This window comes from Manacus candei, unplaced genomic scaffold, assembly GCF_025592945.1.
Source record: "Manacus candei isolate 608988 ecotype Guabito, Panama unplaced genomic scaffold, ASM2559294v1 h1tg000014l, whole genome shotgun sequence".
Classification (NCBI taxonomy): Eukaryota; Metazoa; Chordata; class Aves; order Passeriformes; family Pipridae; genus Manacus; species Manacus candei.
The window spans coordinates 13,250,535-13,274,225 of NW_026138062.1; the positions used below are offsets into that span (position 1 = coordinate 13,250,535).

General features: G+C 39.0%; 1 protein-coding gene across 14 annotated transcripts in view; it reads right to left on the reverse strand.

The window, feature by feature from the left end:
* LMO7 (LIM domain 7) overlaps window positions 1–23,691 on the reverse strand; it is a 129,805-nt gene that overhangs the window by 39,068 nt on the left and 67,046 nt on the right. For 8 of the 14 annotated variants that reach the window (XR_007903339.1, XM_051780393.1, XM_051780394.1 and 5 more), the window contains 7 exons: window positions 4,425–4,455; window positions 3,898–4,011; window positions 3,218–3,416; window positions 1,850–2,102; window positions 1,120–1,419; window positions 485–772; window positions 7–207 (listed from right to left, as the gene is read on the reverse strand). Coding sequence is in view for 13 of the 14 variants with exons in the window: in XM_051780393.1 (XP_051636353.1) it covers window positions 7–207; window positions 485–772; window positions 1,120–1,419; window positions 1,850–2,102; window positions 3,218–3,416; window positions 3,898–4,011; window positions 4,425–4,455 (1,386 nt within the window). In the remaining variant the exon portion in view is untranslated. The remainder of the gene's footprint in view (window positions 1–6; window positions 208–484; window positions 773–1,119; window positions 1,420–1,849; window positions 2,103–3,217; window positions 3,417–3,897; window positions 4,012–4,424; window positions 4,456–23,691) is intronic. The other 6 variants (XM_051780399.1, XM_051780398.1, XM_051780396.1 and 3 more) reach the window with 3 other exon arrangements.

The window sequence follows — 23,691 nt, forward strand, 5'->3', positions numbered from 1 at the left end:
ATCAACCTGGGCTGATCAGAAGACTCCATGATTTTTCCTTCTGCAATCTGTGACAATGAGCTTCTCACATATTCAGCAGTTGGCTTATAGCTCTGATCCCTTCTGCAACTATTGTTCCAGTCAAAAATTGGTCTTGGTTGATTAGCAACAATGGTACAGCTTTGCTTGTAAGCAAATTCCTCATCCTCAGAGTCTGATTTCTTTCTACTGTACAGCAGCACAAAGAATGAGCAGAGGGAAAGAAAAAAACCCATGAAGTGTACTCATTGAATAAAATGCACAGTTGGCAAAAATGCAACAGTATTACAAAAACAGTACTTCAACTATTTTCTAAAAAAAAAAAAAAAAAAAAAAAAAACCAACAACAAAACTATCCTGCTGCTATACTGGCAATGAAAATAAAAAATAAAAATAGGGTCACAGAACTACACTTTATTTATAGGCTTTGCACACAGGAGAGAAACAGGCATGCATCAAAACGCACCTGAACCCTTGAATCTCTTTATACCAGGGTTTAAAAGAGGATTTCTTGATTTTTTTCCATAGCAATTCTTCTTCTGGAGTCCAAAACTTAGGAAGAAATTTGTCAAAAGCAACAACTGTATGTGATGCTGAAGAACTTAGCTTGCGAAAATAGAAATCATCTTTTTCAATGTTTGGGATGCCTACTTCTTCCTCGTCCTCATCAAAATACCCAGATAATTCTGAAGGATTGTTAACTCTTGGTTTGTTTTCCTCTTTAGTATCCAACTGCCTGTGCCTCCTCTGGTTACTGTTCAAAATATCCAATCAGTTAAGATATTTTAGGAGCAACTTGACATAAAGAATGCAAAAAGACATGCTTTTTGGCTCAGGAGTTCAGCCTTGTGAATGAAGCGTATTAGTTCTCAATTCCATCACTGCAGCACCAGAAATAATAAGATATATTAAATAAAAAATAAAATAAAAAAAAAGTTAAATGGTTATATCAGCATCATATTTCCTCTGACAAAAATACAAAGTTTGACAGAAAAGGCATATCAAATTATCAGCTGTGTTAAAATGCCGATTAGAAGACTAACTTTACAGAGTTATTAATGGACTGCAATAGTTACTGGATCTTGGATTAGTATCTCTGACCTCAGTGGTTCAAGCACTGCAGCTAGTGGACCAGCTGGATAACTTTCTTGCGAGCAAGATTTAGGAGAGTCATTGCGCAACACGAAACGGTGTCCAGGTGCAGCAGAGCTTACAGGGCTCTTTTTGACTAGAAATCTACGTTTTGCTAAGTCATCCAAAACAACATCAGGCAGCCTTCTTTCATCTTCTGAATCAGACCCACTGTCATGCTCATAGACCATCTGGAGGGAAGCTGGATTTGTGAGCCCACACTCTGCTCTGCTATTTTGGCAGGAAGCTACGGGATTTGTTTCATGTCCACTGAGGTTGACCAAAACAGGAATAGAATGAAAACAGTGAAGTCACAAAGGATGAAACCCAAGAACTGCCCACTAATCTCATCAGTATGCATCAAGAAGCCGGACAACTGAAATTCATCACCATATTTCGGAAAGGGTTTAGTGAGAAACTAAAACCGTAGGTCTATCTCTCGTGAACTTGCATTTAAGATCATTTAAATACCCTCTACCTGGAGTCTGATCAGCTTCAAAGCATTACTCAAACATAAAAAAAAAAAAACCAAAAAACCAAAACAAAAAACACCAACCACACAACCACACCAAAACATCCCCCTGGTTAAAATATTGAAAATCAAATACTTGACTTTGCATTGCAGCAACAGCAGCTGCAAATCATTTATTTAAAAAAATTCTAAATCAAAGCCCACTTTACTAAGACCACACACCAGTACCTTGAAAACGTTCCATCTGACTCGGTGAAGACAGGACTTGCCCAGCTCCTCCTATTGTCCTCATTCTTCTCTGTCCTCTTCTTCCTTAATGGTGCTGGCACATAAGCCGTCTGCTTGTTTTTATTGGGTAAGAAGCGATTGAAGTCAGTGGTAGGTTTTGGTTCAATCACAGATATCCTACGGTAAGACCTGTCATCTTTATGGGAGTCATGCATTTTGAAAGGCAGTTCTGAGTCTGTGTCACTGTCACAACCTTAGAAGAAAGGGGAGACAAGGGAAAGCACAAACATTATTCTCTAGACACAAGCTTCTAGCTAGAGCTTGGATCAAAATCTTCTAAAATTTAACTCCATATTTGAGATGTTCTGGCTGCAAATTTGCTGAGTTACTGACAGGACAGTAGGATAGGTATTTTTAGAAGTTTGTGGCAAAGCTGCGATACGATCCATTAAGCTCAATTTGGTTTGCATGACCCTGCTACATTTGTTCCATTCTTTCATTATCACATTCTTTCGTTATCACAGGAAACAAAGTGCTAACCTCTAGACTGAAGACATGAAAGAGCATATAAATTTTTAATTAAATAATATTTCCCATGTAAATTTACTAACAAAAACAAGTTAACAGCAAATAGTACAACAACATGTTCGTCTCACCAGATTAATGCCCTGTAGAAGCCCAGGGTATATCATGTACTGAACATGGCTACACGTTGCTTTGCTCAGATAAGAAATGCTCCACGTGGCCTCTGCCCAGTGATTTAGTTTTATTCACATGAAACAAAATCCAGAAGCTCACACTTTTTATAACTTTAGACTACAAGTTTGTATTGAACTTTAAAATGGCAGAGAAACACAGGTTAGAATACAGTTTAAGGGATTCAATGTCACAAACTGTCTTCTTGTTACCCTTATTTCCATGATATTTCCTATCAAAAGTAACAAATACCATTCATTACTGAATATTGAATAGTCACAAATGAAGTGAAAACAGAGAAGTTTGACATAAGCACCCTAGGAACAAGGTAAGAGACTTTTGCAACTGGTGAATTTTAGGTGATGACATCAAGATCTGATTTCTACCAATTTTCCTTACTGAACACTGCACATACACACACCCTAAGGCAGCAGTGAGAGCAAGAGTTCCAGTAACCCTTCCTAGGAAGATTTGTGTGAGCAGTGCTTTGTTTCTACCAACTTTTAAAGGTCAATATTTGCTTAAGCAAAATGCAACTGCAGCAGTTTCAAAACCAGAGCCGACTTTCAAGCCAATTTAAGTACTGGACACCCAAGTACCAGCTCCACACATTGTCTTCTCCTATACTCATATGACACATGTCAACAAAAGATTTTAAAGATAAAAACATACCTTCACTGCCACCTTTTAAGGTTATATCTGATGAAAAGCTTGTGGAGGATCTTGAACCAAGAGAGTCCAAGCTATCAAAAGAATCGTCTCTTTTATGGCTAGCTGAAGACGAAAAAGGCTCTCCCCGGTCAACGTACCAAATATCACCGTATCCACTATCCCTGCCACTTCTGTTCAGGTGGCTGGATTCTTCAAGTGCCTAGGAGAGTAAGTTTTGAAAGGTCTTTTACAATAATTTAAGATGCAAATGCTACTCATGAGTTATAACTCAAAAATTTTTAAAATGCATTTTGAGTTCACAAAAAAACTTCAACAAAGACTACTGCAAACCTCTAAAAACAACACATACAACAGCTTGGATAGGAGATTCAATACAAGGTCTTAAATTTCTCTTATTTCAGCCAAAGGGAATCGAAATCGGGCTATTCACAATCTACCACATTAATCAGAGCAGGTGGATTCTGAAATTCATATGGGTAGCAGAAGAACCAGTGTAAGTTAAAAATCATTCTTTTCACATGGACCTTGATAGCAAGCAAAACAAATAAAATAAATGACTATGTTGTCCAAACCAATAATAAAATTAACCCCCCAAGAGACTGTTTAGAATTGATGCTGTAATGTATAACAAACTACAAAATTCAGGTTATTTGTTTAGTGTCCTTTTTTGGATTCCTTACCTTAGTCAATGCTTGCCCTAATAAATTCTCAAAGGCTTTAAGACTGAGGTATGGACCATTATAATGGGGGTTACTTTGAGCTTTTCTCCCAAGCCAGTATAATGTAATCAAAACCTAAAAACAAACAAACAAGCAAAAAACCTAAATACAAACTTAATTACTTTCCTCTCATGCCACATACCAGTATAAAAGAACCTCAGCATGCTGCTAGAGATGTTTGGACAATGAACTGTAACATCTTGTTTACAGTATTAGCTATGATTGCCACCAAAAACAATGAAGGAATGTTATGATGCATCTAATGTATGTCAAGTAAGCCGACAAAAGTACTGTTTCCAATAATTACATTGATTTGGGCAAGTAAGCTGCATAGAGATCATTGTAAAATGGCACTAATTTATATCAGATAGATGAACAGATGAAGAATAAAGTAAACATGATAGTACCATAAACAGAAGTGTTTAAAAATAATTAATCAGAATTAGTGTGAAATTGTTTCAGAAAATATTGAAGTAGATGTGTCTTACATTTTTCACTCTTCTGTTGGTTTCCTCCGGCCTGAAGCAGGGCAGAAAGTGAGGAAAAGAAAAGAAAATCTTTTAAAATAGCTGACTTAAAATGTAATCATAATTCAAGATTTAAAAGGTTTCAAGACCAAATAGCAGTAAACATAAAGTATGAAACTATGACTGTTCCAAAAGAAATAAAAACATTTCACTTTGAATACATAAGCATAACTCTGTACTATTTCAATTGTTACATACAGAGTGAGAAACTAGCTGATCTATTGCAGTTTCTGTTTTGAGAGGTACACAGAAAGGCTCTATGATTTTTTAATTACCTTTAATTTAGTTACTGACAAAACAGAAGTGGAAAACAAGCTGTTGACTTTGGGAAATATAACCTCTATTAGCCAGGAAGATCACAGAATGGTTTGGATTGGAAGGGGTCTTGAAAATCATCTAGATCCAGCCCCTCTGCCATGGGCAGGGATACCTTCCACTAGACCACATTGCTCAAAGACCCATCCAAGCTGGCCTTGAACACTTACAGGGATGGGGCATCCACAACTTTTCTGGACAACCTGTTCCAGTGCCTCGCTACCCTCAAAGTAAAGAATTTCTTCCCAATATCCAGTCTAAACCCACCCACTCTTTCAGTTTAGTCATTTCCCCTTGTCCTATTACTACATGTCCCAGTAAAAAGTCCGTCTCCAGCTTTCTTGTAGGTTCCCTTTAGGTGCTGGAAGGCTGTGACAAGATCACCTTGAAGCCTTCTCTTCTCCACGCTGAACAACCTCAGATAGTCAATTCCGTATGAAAGGAGATTTAATTGTAACTTTTTCCCTGATTGTATTGTTTTCTAAGATACTTGACTCAAACACAGAGAACACTTCAGCCTAGAGAAAATTTTTCAGACAAAACAATGAGGAACTGAAACTGAGACATCTGGAGAGAGATGCTGTATGGTGGGTAGAAGGGGTTTGGTTTCTTTTATACAAATACATGTTTTTCAAAAAATATTAAATACATATGCAATCACTAATATTAGTAAAATCTTCTTTTATATATATACCCAGTCTGTAGCACACCTTGGAAGTGCACCAGCAGACACTCACAATGATTCTGTTGTCTTCCTGCTCATTTTAAGAACAAGAAGAAATTTTTTGAATGGGGGGCTCACAAAGGTGGTGTAACACAGACCTAGTCATCAGATGCAAATATTCAGGGCTGAACTGCAGACAGTGGCTGAACAACACTCCTGCCCACAGTGCCAGCAGTTATGGAAGGGTAAATGGCTTAAATACATAGAAACAACTTCTCACCTGCCCCAGATGTTGGTTTGCAGCTGGTTCAGCTGCAAGATTCACACACAGTACAGGGAAGGGATTCAAACAAAAAAGAAAAGACTTCACATACAGCAGCAGAAAGACCTGTGCAGAGCCCCATAACATGCCAGACCAACAATGTAATAGGGCACCTATCCTGTTCCTGCTTGTCTAGGAACAAGCCAGTCAAAGGTTACAGGAAAAAGGTAGAATAAACCATTAAACCATAGGAGACCATCACAAGTTAGTGAAACGATGACAGAGCCTGGCCAGCTCTTCACGGAAATGTAATGTTCAATGCGACGTGACAATCATCATGGACGCAGACCGTCCCCTCCTTCTCTTTCCTCCTAGTTTGAGAGCACCCACTTCCACTCTGTGTATCTGTAAGTGCCTTGCCCATCTCCACATCCTAAAGAAATCAGGCTACCAGGCACGCAAAGTCCTGAGATGGATCTGACCTGCACCATCCTTGCCTGCAGCTTCCTTAATATTACATGTCAGAGATGCTTCTGGCTTTGTAGTCAGTGACTTCTTTCTCACAGATAAGGAGGAACTCTTCTTTAATCTTAAATATTTGCACGTTTGTTTTGGTTTTTTTGGTTTGTTTTAATCCCTTCCAAAACAAATTGCTATTCTTCTTTCACTGGAGACTATTTTTGAAGAAAAAAAATGATTTCCTCTTCATTTTTTTCAGTAGGTTGACTTCTTTTCCAGAGTCCATGTTGCTGGACACACCATGGCTGTGACCTAAGGTGTTACTAGAGACAGACTGATTTGCCAAGCAGAGGATGGTAAACTATTCTTGTGGTGGTGTGTACCAACATTCCACTTCCCATACCCAATGGAGAGCATTTTAAAGGTTCACATTCTTTACCTTCAAAGTCTGTCATTAGCAGAACTTCTGCCTTTTTGCAATTATAAAAGCAGAGGCCATGCATGCCCTTGCTAAGGATGCCTTAAAGTTTTCTTCCAAACTTCAGCAGTAGTTTCTTCCAAACTTCAGTAAGGAGTGAGAAATTCTGCCCTTAGCCAGCTGAAGCCTATATCAAAAAGGCTGCCAACCTTCACGAAGACCAAAGCTAGGTGACTGAACATGATGATGTCCACACCTCCTTTCCCTGAGTTCTCTGGGATAATTTCAGTCAACCATTTTGCAACAGAGCAATATTCAATTGTCTTTATATTTCAATATATTTTCTATACTGGAATAACCATAAATACACTAGGCCTGCGTACTTGGGCTATAAAGAACACAAGCACTAGGACATTCAGGTAAACCAGTCAGTACAGTTGAGATCCAAAATGCAGGCAGGGAGATATTTCACATACTCGAATCACAGACCATGCTTTGTTCACATGTTCACTCTGCCAACAATAGAAGCAAACTCACAAGTTGTTTACTCTTCATGCGCAAGGTTTCTTCCCTTGCATTACTACTTTCCTCCTCTGAACTACGTCTATTGTTTTCTAAACCTTTTCAACAACTTGTCAGAATAGACACAGTCTGAGCAGAAGGACTGAAGGGGTAGCCCACTTGCTGAATGAACGCAAATAAATCTTCATCAATGCAAATAAATGTCAATCCTACATTTGGCTACTGTGAAAGAAGTCTGCTTTTGGATGTTTTCATCCAAAATCATCACAGAGTCCAGTTGGTGCCAACCATCTTTATGAAAATATTCTGTGTAACCCAATTTCTGGCTTGAATAAGAGAACACCACTATGCTGAAAGTTACAAGCAGGCTGCTGCTTTGCTCGGAAGGGCCCTGCCAAGGCTGCATCTTAAAGTTAATCTACTGAAAGAAGTCAGTTCCTCTCCAAATGACGATGCAACAGTACTTACTAAATCACTCCATGTGTTTTTAAACACAAACTTCTCTATTTTCACAGAGGTTTTTTATACCTCCTTTTGTTAACAATGCAACTTTGCTAAAGATGTCTGACCGAAGTAAGAAAGCTGCTAAAGAGAGTGGTTAAGATCTTGCTGGAAAAATTTTACTACAAATACTTCATCTCCTCCTGCCACAGTCTCAGCATTTAAGCACTTATTTTGAAGCTTAAAAAAAAAACAACACCGATATTCTGCATTACCTAACCTAACCCCAATACCAAATTCCAGCTAACAAAGAGGTCTCAAAATTGTAAAGGCCACAAGATAACACGTATGGGATATTATAATTATAATTGTGAAGCACAACTGCACAAATCCAAGTTGAACACTGATAAAAAAGATGTGAAATAACCACCTGTGGAGAAATAATACCTTCTGTGTAAACCATATTATCTACGTCAATCCTTTAGCAAACAGAAAAGAGACAAATGGGACAGAAATAGCTCTCACTTGTCAGTATGTGATATGCTTAGAGACCAAATACCACTGTTACACTTGAACACAACACATATTGACAAACATCACTTACTCCCAGCCAGCATGGACCAACAGATGTTTCTCTAACGAGGACCACTCTACAAGAATAAAGCAAAGTGACACAGCAGATCAGCACACTGAGCCACAGCTCAAGGAATTTATTCTCAGCTCCACTGTTTGCTCAAGGTTAAATAGCAGAATTAGTCACCAAGGCCCTAGCCTGACAATACAAAGGCTTTGGCAGCAGCTTGGTTTAAGGATTTCCTGATCTCCCTTTCCCTTCCAGCCGCTCCTATTTGCTGCCTCCGTGGTTATGCCAACACAACTCTGAATCACACTACCATTCCATGCTGCCCATTGGGACCAGAGGGCTGCACCCATTTCTTTGTTTGGGTTTTTTCTAATACACATTTTCAAACCCCAAATTAACTTGCTGGTCTGTTTTAGTGCATGATCATACAAGCAACTGCTGCACCAGCACCATGGCAGAGGTAACATGCTGCTGCAGCAGAGCGAGCAGGGGGTTGGTGAAGGAGGACTCTGCTCTGCACACCAGTACCATGAGAGTCCCTGTGTGACAACACCCCAGCCAGAGGTGTGCTGTGCTTCCCATTTCTGAGGAGCAAGCAAAGTTTGGTAGTATTATATTACTGCACTTTGGGGTATTTAAATTATTTTTTTTTAAAATTGTAGATAATCAAAGACCTTATAGGAGATAGCAGATCACAGTAATTTAAGAAATCATCCTTACAAAAGAGCAGTGCATTTTAAGAAGTTACATTTATTTCTGACTTATTGCAAAACTTTTAAACAACAGACTCAATAGTCTGGATTTTATTTTTCTAACACATTGTATGGTCTGGTTCCCCCACATCCTAACGTACTAAATTCCAGCCTCTAGAAACTCGTGATGTCAAATCTACTTTGACACTTCACTTTATTATTTTCCAGGAAGAACATGAATGTAGAGCTCAAGACCAAATTGAAGATATCCAGAACTCTGAGAAAGATTCTGGAAGATTATTTTACAGCATCCTATTCAGAGAATGTGGTTTTCTAAGTGTCTGTTTCTTATATAGAAACACTTTTAAATATACATATCAAACAACAATTTAAAAAAACCAAAACCAACAAACAAGCAAGTTTGAACAGAGTATCCTCCTCCCCTAAACGAGGGTTAGCTGCCAAGAATATGTGTGGTCATGTCCAAAGAGATAAGACAAATCTGAACCCATTTAAGGGAAGAAAGAAAGGACGGAGACACTCCCACTGACAGAAAGGAATGTGCCAGTGACAAATGCACCCTGCCCAGTGCCAAACCCATTCCTTGGTGACAAATACTTCAGAAACCCCAACAGCTGCCAATCTGTTTTCTTCCCTTCCTCTGTACTATGGACCTCACAAACACAGGACTTGAACAGATTTCTGTTTAAAAAGAAGCACTGTTGCTCTCCCTTTGAACTTCCATTCACCAAGGTAGCAGTTACACTTCCAAGATGCCCTTTGAAGGACTTGGAAGAGCCTGGGAGTTGGAGCAGATCAGCACACTGAAGAAAAACCCACTCCCAAGCTCCTTGCCAAGCTCCAGGTTTCTGAGATTCTGAGGAAGATGTAGTAGGACTTGAAGGATTTCTCCACCCCCACTGAGGCATACTGCACAGGAGACAGACACGGCCTGTCCAACCAGCAGCAGGCTTGTGCTAAATTTCAGCCTCTGTGGCCACCTACTCAACTGCTATAAATATTGCTGCTATCGGATTTCAATGAATTCCCACGTGCTGCTGAGAATAGAAAGGCTCCAGTGGAAGATGTGGTTGCTGCATGGGTACAGAAACATGAGGACATTCCTCCAGCACTTGGATTCATAGCAAATTGATATTCAACTCCGAGAGCCCCAGTTCACTGCTGAGAACACTGGAAATAAACCAGTTGGGCTATGACTGCAGAGCTCCACAACAGCGTTTGGAAATGCACCTTTCTATTTGACTATAAAAAGAACATGTGTTTTCCATAGCAACATATCCACTGGACCCAATCCCACTTACATCATAACACCACACAGAGTCAGGTATAAAATGACAGTAGAAAGCATTTCTTCATGCCCACCAAAAAGCCCTGTCTGGCAGCAAGGAATTCCATGGGCCCTGATGACCAAGCAGTCGGTCCCCACCCTGTGCCCTCACCTACTAATGAGAAGGGCTGAGAGGCGGAGAAGAGATGCCCAAGAACGCAGAGAGGGAACACAGTCAGCCAACACCCTCCGTGGGAATGCATCACCTCCCATCACTTCAGGGCCCGTCCTCTCCTACTGCCTCTTGAGCATGGCACTTCCTTGCTGATCTCAGCCATTATGCTTCCACACCATCTTTAAAGCCCTTATCAAAACAAAAACAGGTACTTATAGAAAAGTGCATCAACCCCAGCAAGTCACCAGATGATAACATTATCCATTTCCTCACGCTCTTATCTGACCCCTCCCTGGGTGGTCCATCTCTGCCAGCTTCCTCAAATCCCAGTCTAATCAAGAGGTTCTTCCAAAGAGAAAACTTGTATTTTGTAGAGAAGAAAGCAAGCCTGTCAAATAAAAAGAAAAAATAAAACCCCCAGAAGAACAAGCGTATGCAGAGGAGCCTGAACAATACCCTGAGCACTCCCTGGCTCTCATCTGAGGGGTGGATACGGGAAGCAGAATGGAGCATTCTCTGCATGTTGTTGCTACAGCAAAGAGGAGACTGATAGGATCCTCCATCTTCCTGCCCAAATTTTATGCTATTTTAAAGAAAATTAAAGTTGGACTCGATGATCTTGGAGGTCTTTTCCAACATAAATGATTCTAAGATGTATAATGATCAGTGTAGCTTTGTTGACTGGTCCCTTTTTTGTGTCTTTTCCTTACTCCATTCCTAAACCCCTCTAAAACTCAGCAGCTTCACTAATTCCAGGCAATTAAACTGTGTATCTCTTGTACTTTTTTGTTTGCTTGGTTTCTCCAGGGAAAATCTAGAATGTTTCCCCAGCCTGCATTGGATACTTTAAATTCCAGATCTAGGTTAGTACCTATGCAAAAATAAATATCAGGTTTTTTATTTCTGAAGGCCACTTGACACATGCCATACCCTTTGGCCAAGAAGCATGAGAACATTCATTGACTTTCATGATGGACTTTATGCACAAACTATTAGCAGTTGTGCAGTTGACTCCCAGCTCTCACACAGCATTAGAAAGTTCTCAAAGGAAATCAGTTTCTTCATGTCCAAGAGGACTTTTTAATTTCAGAGGTGAAATTAAGTGCTTCTCAAGAAAAAACTACTGCAATACACACTGTAATTTAGATAAACTCATAGACAGCTATCATATCACTACTTACACATGCTATAGATTTTTAGATGCTCCAAAGTTCTGGTATTCAGAACTTGGAGCACATGATTTTGCTGAATCTCGCCATTTATCTCCCTGATGCTTTTTTCCTTTTTTTAAAACCTGTATATAATTCAGTTGACCTTTGTATAAGGATTATATTAAATGTTACCCCACTTCTACCTTTTTTCTTTCTTGTACTTTATCAAAACATTGAGATTTTATACTCCCTCCTTCCAAGAAGCAAAATACTTTAGCTCATCCCATTGATCATCAGGGTCATCACCTACTTAACTTCTCTTGCATTTAGTTTTGAACATCCTTTACCTTCATTCTCCCACACAAATCTAGACCATATTGTAAATTTTGTAGATTAATTGGAACATAAATCAATATAGGGAACACACAATTGTGCCAGTATTCTTTTCAAAACAAACAGTCGGTATATCTGAGAAGTCACTCTGAAAACTAAGTTTCAAAATAGACAATTAAGTGCCATTGTGTAAGTTTTTAGAAATATATGCAAAACCACAAAAACATGCAGCTGTTTGCCCAGAAATAGTTCAACAGCATTATAAAAAAATTAAAAAATATGTATAAAGCCTATTATTTGTTTCAGCTAAGCTGCAGCAACCATGGTAACTCACAGTTAGTACTGTTTTTCAAGACATTACCAAAATTCACTTTACTGCCTGATGCTTCTTTGCCATTATTAAATATTTCCAAAACTGTTGTCCTTTTTACTCCCAACTCTCACACCTAACTGGAGTATTTCAACATGCCCTCTTCCCACACACAGATGTCAGAGGTAACTTTTTAGAACAGCCCTCAATACCGACCCATTTATTCCCACAAAGCATTGCTCAGACACCTCTGCACCACCTCCAGATTTGAGTAAACAAGTTATTGCAATGGAAGTCAAGGTGAAAAATTTTCCATCTACCAACTACTCCACAGCAACTACCTATGTGCACTCTCTTACACTCAACCCTCTGGATTAATACAGTTGTTCAATTTGGATAAATTCAGAGGCAGTCCCTTGGGAAGCACTAGGATTTGGCAGACAAATTTGCTTGCTCAGAGAGACAGGAGATTTTTACAGCCTCTATATACATGGAAGAGGAAAAAAAACACCCCAACCATCTCCTTCATTCAATCTCCTCCCTTGGTCCATGCCCAGGGAAAGATCTAGTAAATGTAATGCTTTGTTATTTTTGTGTCAAGCAAACAGGTGATGATATATAATAAGCAAAACAGTTTACTGCAACTTATAACACTAAAAAGCAAGGTTTATTGAATTTCTCAGGGTGTGCAAAATAAGATAAAAAAACAGAACTCAAGTCTATACTGCATAATTTATACCAGATATTTGACAACGAAAATATCCTCTGGTAAAGCAAAAATATGACTGACAGTAACTTACACTGGGTATTGCTGTGTTCACACCTGTGCTAACATCCAATGTCACCAGTAGAAATAGGGATCTGCTCAGCTGCTGCTATTATAACACATACACAGAAAACAATTCAGCGCAGAGATGACTCAGAGTTAGCAGCAGAAGCTACAGATGCATTATTCACAGCCCATGAATGGGAAGTAATCTGGGATTCAGTCTGCTCCAGTCGTCATCTCTTCAGGAAAGCCAAGACCCATAAATATGAGGTATATGCGTGAGGATAGATATCCTCTGGAGAAGAGGCAGACCCTCTGCATTTTGAGGGTACGTGGGATTTGTACTGGGAGACACTTGAGATTTCTGATGGCTCATTTTTTCCTCTAGAGCAATTCCAATGTAGAGCAATTCCAACGTAGTGTCGGCCAAACTATTGCACAGGAGGACATAGAATAGGGGCAGTGTCTATGCCAGCCTCTCTTTTTATTCTCAGCTTTTGTTGTATTATTAAAGAAAAAATGCTTTTTTTTGTTCTTGTGCAATTTAATGTGGGATTACTAAAAGCACAGCTTTTAGTCACAAAGTCATAGAGCTAGGACTTTGCTTTGTCCACCTCTATCAATAAATACAATTTTTTTCCAAAGATGAAAAAATTGAGGTACAAGGTAATCACAGCTTATTCCATGATACACATTTTGGAAACAAATTAAAGTGACACTGGAATTTTTCCTTAAGTAAATCACTACTGCATGACTGAATAATTTAGTTTAGTCTCTACATTTGGAATAAAACCTTTAAAGAACTGTTGGGTTTTCTCAGCAATATTTTGGCAAAATATTTCATGAGCAAATAAGAAGCTCTGAAAAAAAATATAATGCTTCCTTTTTGGAATTTTACCGTATTTTCCTCTATGTTTCTTCATGTTACCCTAGCAACACAGAGCACATCACTCATCACACAGAGAACAACAGTATGAAACACAGACTGAACCTGACTTCTCTCTACTAGTCGGTTCTCCATTAACTTAGGGTGATCAAATATGCCCAAAAGAAGTGAGGCATGCAGGTAGAACCGAACTTTATTATTTCATATGTTTTCTTGATCTGTCTGCATTTATAAAAACATATCTAGAGCCAGGAAAGAGCTCTTCACTTAATGAAAAGTCAAATATTAATCTATGCAAACTTATCAGAAAAGAATAATGAAAGAGGATGTATTCCCTTAAATAGCTCTCCCTGCTGACATGGCATGAAATAACAATACCATTTAAAACAAAAACAAGATACAAAAACTGAGCAAAAGTGTAGTATTCTCGCAAAAATGTGCACTTTTGTTTTAGAGAATGGACAAGATGCAAGACAAATACATATTTTCCATATCGGTTGCAATTCCCACCTCCCATCCTCAGCTCTTGCAACATCCACAAGTAAAAGAGCTCCTTAAAGATGCAACTATTCTGATTGAGGTTCCTTATGGTTTCAGAATTATTTCTATAACTTTTGAAATGTCTAAATTCAATTTGTTGTCATCAATAATATTGGATAAGTATTAGCTTTCTCAGTTAGCTTCTTTGGGGGAAAAAGAATTTGTCCACTGCAATAGAAAACAGTGTTTTTAAAGCTACTTAGAGCAGCCAAGTCAGAGGGTATTTTTAAACATTTGCTCAAAACATTAAGGGTTTTGGGCCAGGGTTTCTGGCCAAGTTTTTAATGCTGGAAAAATGAATGCTCCTTTACTGTAAAGTGAGAGAATGGGTAAAAGTCCAAATACTTGCTTTGCCAGAACGCTAGAAAGCCTGTGTGGGAAGTAAAAAAGGGGGGGTGGGGGAGGAGAAAAGTTAAGCTAGTCTTACCATATACCTCCTGAAGCTGAAACATTTATATCCATTCTGAGCGTCCCAACATACTGAAACCAAATGTGCTATTAGTCATTTAGGAGTTTCTGTTGTAAAGTTAGAGGAGCCTGAGAATAAAAACTTGAACAAAATTAATGATATGGGAAAACAATCCTAGCCAGGGAACTACAGATGATCTCACACCTCTCTTTCACCAGTACTCATGAAGTATGTAGCAAAACTGATGACTGAGGGGGGAAAAAAGCTTAATACACTAATTAAGACATCACCAAAATGCTCCAACAAGCTATTACAACTAAGTCTGGTGGTAGAGGGAGGGAGTGGAACAAAATTATTCGATTCTGCTCCAAGTGAGGCCATGGCAATATTCCCAACATCTTTAACGAGTGCATGAGTAAATGCTAAATTAGGAATCTTCCTTCTCACAAGAAAGAAGATACTATATGCACCAACTCTTGGAAATTACAGTTAGCCGTCTGCAGAATTTCACCAACCGTCTAACCAGATGAAGCACTGGAGAAGTAGGTTCCTTAAAACAAACATGGTGGTTGTAAGCTATCCTCCTCAGAAGTCAATCAAACTTCAGAGCCAAGATAGCACAAAAGTAACCCTCGGGCTCTTGAAGAGGTTATTCTACAAATTTTTCTTCCAACAATCCTTGTGATTTCCAAACGAAGACCAGGCACTCTTTTTCACCCAGGTAAGGGCAAATAAAACCTTGAGACTCTCACCTAGGAATCCACAGCTTCCGAAAACTAAGGATGTTTCAAACCTCCTGTGAATGGCAATTATTATTGCATTTAATCATTGCAAAGATTATTAAACTAGTGGTTAAACTGCAAAGTTTATGACATTTATGGCACCAGTTTGCTACAAGTCTCAGCTTCCCATGGGACAGTATGCATGCTGCATTAGCAACTGCTACATCCAGACCTGCTACCTTGGAATTGTCTGTGGCAGTAGCCCTTTTGAGCTCAAGCTTTTAGCCCTCTTTGATTAAGAAATCCCAACAGCAACAGTGCACTCACTATACTCATTGTTTTACAATTCAGTGAAAAGCCGAGACTTTATCATCCCCCAATTAAGACTGATAATCTAGACAGGATGAAAAATTAAAAGACAAATCAATAAAACTAATCAGGTGTTTCTCCTCTTTACACTTAATTCTACCTGAAACAAATTACAACTGGGGAAGAATCACACATCAAGTAATCTCAGAGGTCTCATCATCCATGTGCACCTTGCAACAGTAAGACTCAATAATTTCCAAGGCTTCCCCTCCTCAGGCTAACAGAGCTACAAGTAGAAATTAACTCAGTGCAGTGGAGGAATATCCAGTAGCATCCTCTAATGAGGAAAGCACACATCAGTCTCTGCTGATGGCTCAGGAATAAGTTGTCAAACTGCAGCAAAACTCATCTGTCCCTTGACAGGAAGGTAACCACTATAAAGTACAGGAGAAAAGAATGGGATGAATATACCTTCACCCCTTGATCCACAGACATCACACACAGATGATAAGCTTGAGCATTATCATCAAGTTTGGATGCCAGATGGCAAACTGTTGACCACTTTATCCACACAACACTGAAAGCATTTTACAATATACTTCCACTTTCTTGCTGCATAGTGTTAGACAGGTGGAAAAGGCCATGAAAAACCAGCTGGAGTGCTCTTAATATATTATCCTTTCTACATTTCAGTGTAGATGTAATTAGTGGCCCACTTAACCTGCTAGGGTATATATCTTAAAAATAAATTTAAGAGAAGTCCCTGTCAAAGATTGTTTTTTAATCAAGTAAAGGTACAAAGACATACAACAGTCTTTGAAATACATTTATGGCAGAGTAGTATAGCATACAAGTTTTCTAAGATACTAAAAAAATAGCTTATACTGCAGTGTAAGTTAGGTAAGCCTCATCTTTAGTAACAGAAATCAGTACTATCAAAAACAGCTCATGATATAACAAATCAGCCATCTGTTTGGCACTAATTTTTGGAAAGACACTGATTCAAAACCACTGCAATAGTCAGATATTTATTTCTCAAAGGGAAAGAAGATAAATATGAAGTCCACTGCCACTCTGCATTTAAAACTCTTCATTTGGAAAACAGTGCATTGAATACATGTAAAAATATGTACCCCAAAATTTTTTTCAGGTAGGAAAGAATCTGTGGAAGCTTCTGCTAGGGAAAGAAATCCAGAATTGTTGCATGAACTCCAGACAGAATTTCAAGTATGTAATTACTTGAAATATTATGAAAAGTAATATAGTTATTACCTAAGGCCCTAAAGGAAAAACGCTGACACATAATAGGTACACATGTGAATATATTTGAACTTCTTTTGCATAATGAAGTTACCAACAAAAAACATGCAATGCTTCAAAAAGGAAAGCCACCAGGAAAAGAATAATAAAATAAAAGCACAGAGGTATTATTCTTTGCAAAGAGACAAAATTAACTGTTGTCAAATGCACACCCAAATTTATTCTTCTGTTAAGGAATGACATTGAAATTTTAGCATTGATGAATGCTGATAGCATGGAAATCAGACTGGATGCGAAGTTAAGAGGCTGTTTAAAGTACATAAATGCACATTTAAATTAAGTCTGTGATTATTCTAATTTGTAAAATCTTATATGCACTCATTTTGAGTGTCATACCAATTCCCCTCAAAAATACACTCACTAGCACACTCATGATTCCAGAGCAACTTACAGAAATAAAAACTGTTTTGAAATTCTACTTCCTTCACAAAGGTTTTTATTTTTACTAATTTTGGCTTGCATAGGGGATCCTGTGTTTCATGGGTACAACCAAGCTTTACCAAAGTGCTTTCACAAATTGAAGACTGGCCAGGGAGCACCACCAGTGGTAAGAGAGCTTTAGTCAAACCAAAAAGCAATTCTCTATGAAAAATTAAACATATAATTATCCAGTGTATTTACTCTCTTAAATAATTATTAATTTTATTGCAGGTAAAAAGATCAGAATGGACTGCATCTTGCTTTATTTAATGAGACAACTTCTTTTCTTCCCTCTCTCTTCTACAAGTCTTAAATTGACCATCTTTAGCCAGTTTGTCTTATACTTTTATCTTTGTTTTTCTGTCTTGTTGTGTTGACCATCACAAAGAGCCACATGCATTCAAATTCTGGCTATAAATTAATCTCTGCTGTATGCTCCACCACCAATGAAAGTGCAAGGTAATTTTTTCTAATAATTACTCACTATTTTTTTGTATGTAAGAATCAGGGCATTACACATCTTAATAGGCAAATGCATGAAAACCTGTACAACTACCTCCTGTAACAGCATTAAAGACTAACCTTTCATAACAGTCATTTGCCCCCTACTTCAAAGTGTGCACTCTTTGATACTGACCCAGTGTTGCTGTTTGTTTTGTGAGTTGCCTGGCAGAGACATCTGAGCAATAGAGAGTGAAAACAGTGCGAAGGCATCTTTACTGGGTATCCCAAATTAGCTGAAGAGTTATCAGAAGGCTATTCCAAACAAGAGCAGCGGTGGCACGCAGACACTGACAACCAAGGAACGAGAAACCAAGAAGATTCTACCTCCTCTCCATTTACAGTAAAAGCGTATTCTAGACTTTTTTACAGGCAAAGTAAAAAACAAAAATCTCATTACGATTTTTCTGAAACTGAAGGGAGTCCTCATAATTTAAAACTGCACTAACAAAAAAGTCACATTACCAAGAGTTGAAGTAACCTGACCTAATTAGCTGGACTACTCTCTCTCGTGGGCGAAGGCAGAAAAAACCCCACAGTTTAGTAGTTTTCTTCCACTGTTTTCACTGCTTCTTACTCTAGCTTTTTGAGGACAGTCTCTCCTATAACTGCAGATGCACAAATAACAGGAACATGTTCCATTAAATGTTGCATGCCAAAATCTACACGCAATTAAACCTAACCAAACAGTTTCTACGAGCTTGAACATATTTGCTTTCCTGACAAAAATTCTGCAAACAAAAGCTCCTTCTATAAGTAATGTACACGTGCCTTTGGTACATGTCCATCAAAAGGATTCCTTCCCTGGGAGATAAAAGCAGGCTTCTCTCTCTCTCTCCTGACTTGATCAGACAGTAATAAGCCATTTTTAAATAATGGAAACCACGCGAACATATTCCTGAGCAACAGCTGACAAGAATAAATGTTCAGTGTTCGCTGCTTCCCCACCTCTCCTGAACCATAATTAAGCTAGAATCATAGAGTCATTTAAGACCTTTAAGATTACTGAATCTGACCATTAATCTAGCACTGCCAATTCCACCACTAAACCATGTCCCCAGATGCCATATCTACAAGTCTTAAATATCTCCAGGGATGGTGACTCCACCATTTCCTTGGACAGCCTGTTCAAATGTTTCACAAGCCCTTTGCTGAAGAAATTTTTCCTGATATCCAATGTAAACCTCCCCTGACATAACTTGAGGCCATTTCTTCTTGGCCTGTCGCTTGTTACTAGTGAGAAAAGACTGACATCCACCTTGCTATAATCTCCTTTCAGGTAGTTGTAGAGAGCAATAACGTCCTCCCCGAGCCTCATTTTCTCCAGGCTAAACCACCCCCAGCTCCCTCAGCCTCTCTTCATCAGACTGGTGCTCCAGACTCTTCACCAGCTTTGTTGCCCTTCTCTGGTCATTCTCTAGCATCTTAATGTCTTTCTTGTAGAGAGGGACCCAAAACTGAACAGAGGATTTGAAGTGTGGCCTCACCAATGCCAAGTACAGGGGGACAATTACTGCCCTAGTCCTGCTGGCCAAACTATTTCTGATACAAACCAGGATGCCACTGGCTTTCTTGGCCACCTGGGCACACTGCTGGCTCTTGTCCAGCCTGCTGTTGACCAGCACCCCAGGTCATTTTCCGCTGAGCAACTTTCCAGCCACTCCTCCCCAAGCACTGCATGTTGCGACCCAAGTGCAGGACCTGGCACTTTACTGTGTTGAATCTCATCCAATTGGCCTCAGCCCATCAATCCTGCCTATCCAGACTGCTCTGTAGAGCCTTCCTACCCTCCACAGATCAACACTCCTGCCCAGCTTGGTGTCATCTGCAAACTGACCAGGAATGCAACTTGCCTAGCTTCCTCCCTTCTCTGCCATTTCACTCCAGTGCCCCACAGTCTATACGCACTTTGAGAAAACCTAGAAGCCTCAGTCTTTATCATTCCAGCTTTCCTCCTGTTAAATCTCATGCTGTCCATTAAAGGAAGTTTAACAAGCAACTTGGCAGACACTTGACACAGCATAAGCATAAATACCTGCCTTAGTCCTCCTGGGCTGGCAGCCTGGTGCACAGCTGAGAGCAGCTACTGTGCACCCATTGCTCACATGGTACCAAGCAAGCAAAGCTCAGGCACTCAGACTCGTGCTGTTTGGTGCCACCATTCCCTGGATTCAGAGATTTAAAATCTTATCCAATCAATGAAATAAAATACTGAACAAAAAAAAGAAGTAATTTACAAGTGATATCACGTCATTTTATCATGATCACCATACTACATTACAGAAATCTCCAGTTATCCAGGTAGAGGTTACTTATCAAACTAGCTTGTTGAACATATTCACGAGTTATTCAAATAGTATTAGAGAAAACTGAAATCTAACTAAGGAATTTGTTTACAGTTGAAAGAGGAAAATGCTTCAGAAAGGCAAAATGTTGTTTATAAAAAGAAAAGTATCCTTTTGCAAGATATTCTTTTCCTCTTGAAGGAATGAAAATATCGCAGTGAAATGGCAAATACTAGTAAACCACCAGTGCTAAGTGACTTTTGTATGATTTCTTAACAGCAGCCAACATTCAATACCAGAGGCAAGCTCAGATTTCAAAGAATAAAATGTTCTGCACAGAGAGAAGAGAGGGTTTTGCAGGACAAGCACAGCAGAGGAGTATCATTACCAATGCATCTTATTCTGCGCTTATTCAACCCGTGTGGGTGTGCCTTCTACATAACCATCTGATGTGTGATCTTACAGTTACATTTCCAATGCCAAAATCAGTAACAAAAGCCTCTTAAATTGACTCATTCTTTTAGAGCAAAAGTAGGTTTTAAGTAATGATGCTGAATATAGTATATGCAAATACATGTACCAGCTTATTTCAGCCATTCTTATTCATTATTCTGATGAAGCTTTTAGTAAAATTTCAAATAGTTTAATGAAAAAACATAATATGTTAAATTATTAATAATTCATGATAATATTTTTCCCTGTGATTGCACAACCCAGTCACATATCGAAATAGTCAGATACTTGTCTAGGTTAAGAGACCCACTGTGATTTTATTCATCTTTCCAGATAGCTCTGCGTACAATGTTCCACACTTGCTAAAGCTTAACAATGGTAGATTGCTTAATTGATTTATCAAATCAAAATAATTCCCTCCATAAAATTTATGTCTGATTTTCTTCCTTAGTTTTCCTTCTTGGAGGAGTTTATCATAGATCTACAGAAGTTAAAAACAGCTTGCACTGCACGTAACCTTTTCAAAACCACAGACACAAACATCCACATGGGGCCGGATCAAAAAATTCTCTGTAGTCCAGTATCCCACCCTCCCACGTAATTCCAAGAGGTTGCCTAAGGAAGAGTAAAAATAGAGCAGGCAAGATGCTTCTCCCTCATGGACTTCGCAAGATAGATGTGGTTCCCCATTCTAAGTTACTCTTAAAAGATTTCCCTTCTTTGAACTTCTCCAGTACCACTTGAATGCAAATAAACTTCATCATCCACAGTATCTATTGGCAAGGAAGCCCTACTGCCCCTTCATTTGGTTCATTGATTAGTCATATAACATGGGATGTAGTGACTAGTTGAATCACTTGTCCATGCCATCTGCTGGGGGTTTTCTGTTTATTTGTTTGTTTTAAGTTCGCTACTTTGTGCAGCTCTATCCTTTATCCATCATTCGCTTTCAGGCTCAGGACTCTCAGCGTGTTGAACTAAATACACAGCAGAAGCTATTCCTACATTTGGTCAGAGAAATGCCATGAGGATGAAGATATTCCAGTTCCATAGGTCTGAATTTGGGGAAGTGAAGTGAGAGAGTGAGAAAAAGGAAACTGATCAAAGTCCAAAGCTTCATATGGTATTACAACACCAGAAAATTCCAGATTAACCACAGCAGCATAGCGATGTGCCATTTTTTTCCTATTCCTAATACTTGTTTCTGGATAGGTTTCTGGGGGGATGGGCTTGTTGGTCTTTTGGGGGGGTTGGTTTTTTGTTTGGTTGGTTGGTTTTTTGGTTTGTTTGGTTTTTTGTTTGAGGTTTTGGGTTTTTTGTTTGGTTGGTTGTTGGTTTGGGTTTTTTGACTGGCACTGAACACTGAATAGATACCTTTACGAAACTCTTACAAAACTCCTGACCTCATTATCTCAGGCCTGAGCAGCATCTGCTATTCCAGAACTCATCATTTTGTGTATAAAACTGGAATTGTTCTGATTTTCCTGTTCTCATTTAAGCAACCAAAGTTTTCTTCTATTTTATACATATTCTGAAAAAAAAGTTAACCTGAAAAAACAATTCAAAGCTGTTTACTGTAGTATTCAACACTGGCAAATTTGGAGAAATTAGGATTAGGGTTTGGAATTGTACAGTAATTCCCTACTGCACAGATCTGTGTTGAAAATACATCACATCTTCAAGTCAACCCATACATAAATATACTGTGCCTTCTGTTAACTCAGGCATTTTTAGCTAGTGCTTTACCAAGTACATCCCTCACCCCAGAAAATTATCCCAGTTGAGGGTATCTTAACAAACATCAGGTCACAGAGTTAAAAAGAATACATTACCACATCATAAATCTGACAAGCGTATTTCAGTGGTTATTCACAGGGAACAAGTGGCTGTCTGTAATTTAATAGCCTTTGCAAAAGCAGAAGTATTTTGAACTTAGACTCCCTTTCCCCACCCCAGTTAAATATTTTATCATATACTGCATTGGAATCCACGTCAGTTGATGCATATCTGTACAAACTGGGTTCAAAGGTGTGTATGTGTTTACACTTACAGGACATTTTTTTCTAGAAGGTAAAGGAAAGAAGAAATATCACCTGCATTAGTCAACCTTCTTACTCCAGTTTAAGCATTCAGTTACAGCAGCTTTCAAAATTTTCGTTTCTGAGTCAGTTTCTGATACTGTGCTCCCTCCCCGAGCAGACAGGAATGCAGGCAGGGGATACATACGTCAGAGGGCAGGGCTGTGGGGAGGACTGGCTCTGCAGGAACTTCATATGACATTCAGCAAGGACAAAGACCAAGTCCTGCTCCTGGGATGAACCTAACTCTTGCGACTGCAGAGTGGGGCAGGGAGTCGGGCCTAGAGGTCCTTCTGGGCCGAACGCCAGCCAGCAGCGAACACTGGCAACACTGGTTAACAGCACCCAGGGCTGTACGAAACGGTACGTGGCCATACAAAATGGAGTGTGGCCAGAAGGCTAACAGATCTAATCATTCTCCCTTTCCTCAGCACTTATTATGCACTTATTATTATGTCTATAATGGTGCTGTTCCCAGTTTGGCATCCTGCAGTACAGGAAAGACACTGATAAAGCAGAGCAAGTTGAGTGAAGATCACCATAATGGTCAGGGCTGGAGATCCTGAGCTTGATCCTCCAGCTTGTTCAGTCTGGAGAACAGTCCTCCAGTCGGGTTTTCTTTTGTTGTTGTTGGCTTTTTTTTTTTTTCCCTTTTGTTTCTTAAAGACAACAGATCTCTATAATTTAAAAGAAACATGAAGAGATCATGCCTTTGTGTGGTTAAGCTTGGCTGCTATCTAGCACTCTTCATTTCCACCTCTCCGCCCCTTCTTATCTAACCATGTGGTGAGACATTATTTCATTTAGCTGGTTTCAGTGACAACATGAAAACAACCCCGCAATCCTCTGGAAGTGCACTTTATAAGAATATTTGAATTCGTTATTGCATTACCAATTGCTTTTTGTAGTATTCACAGTATAAA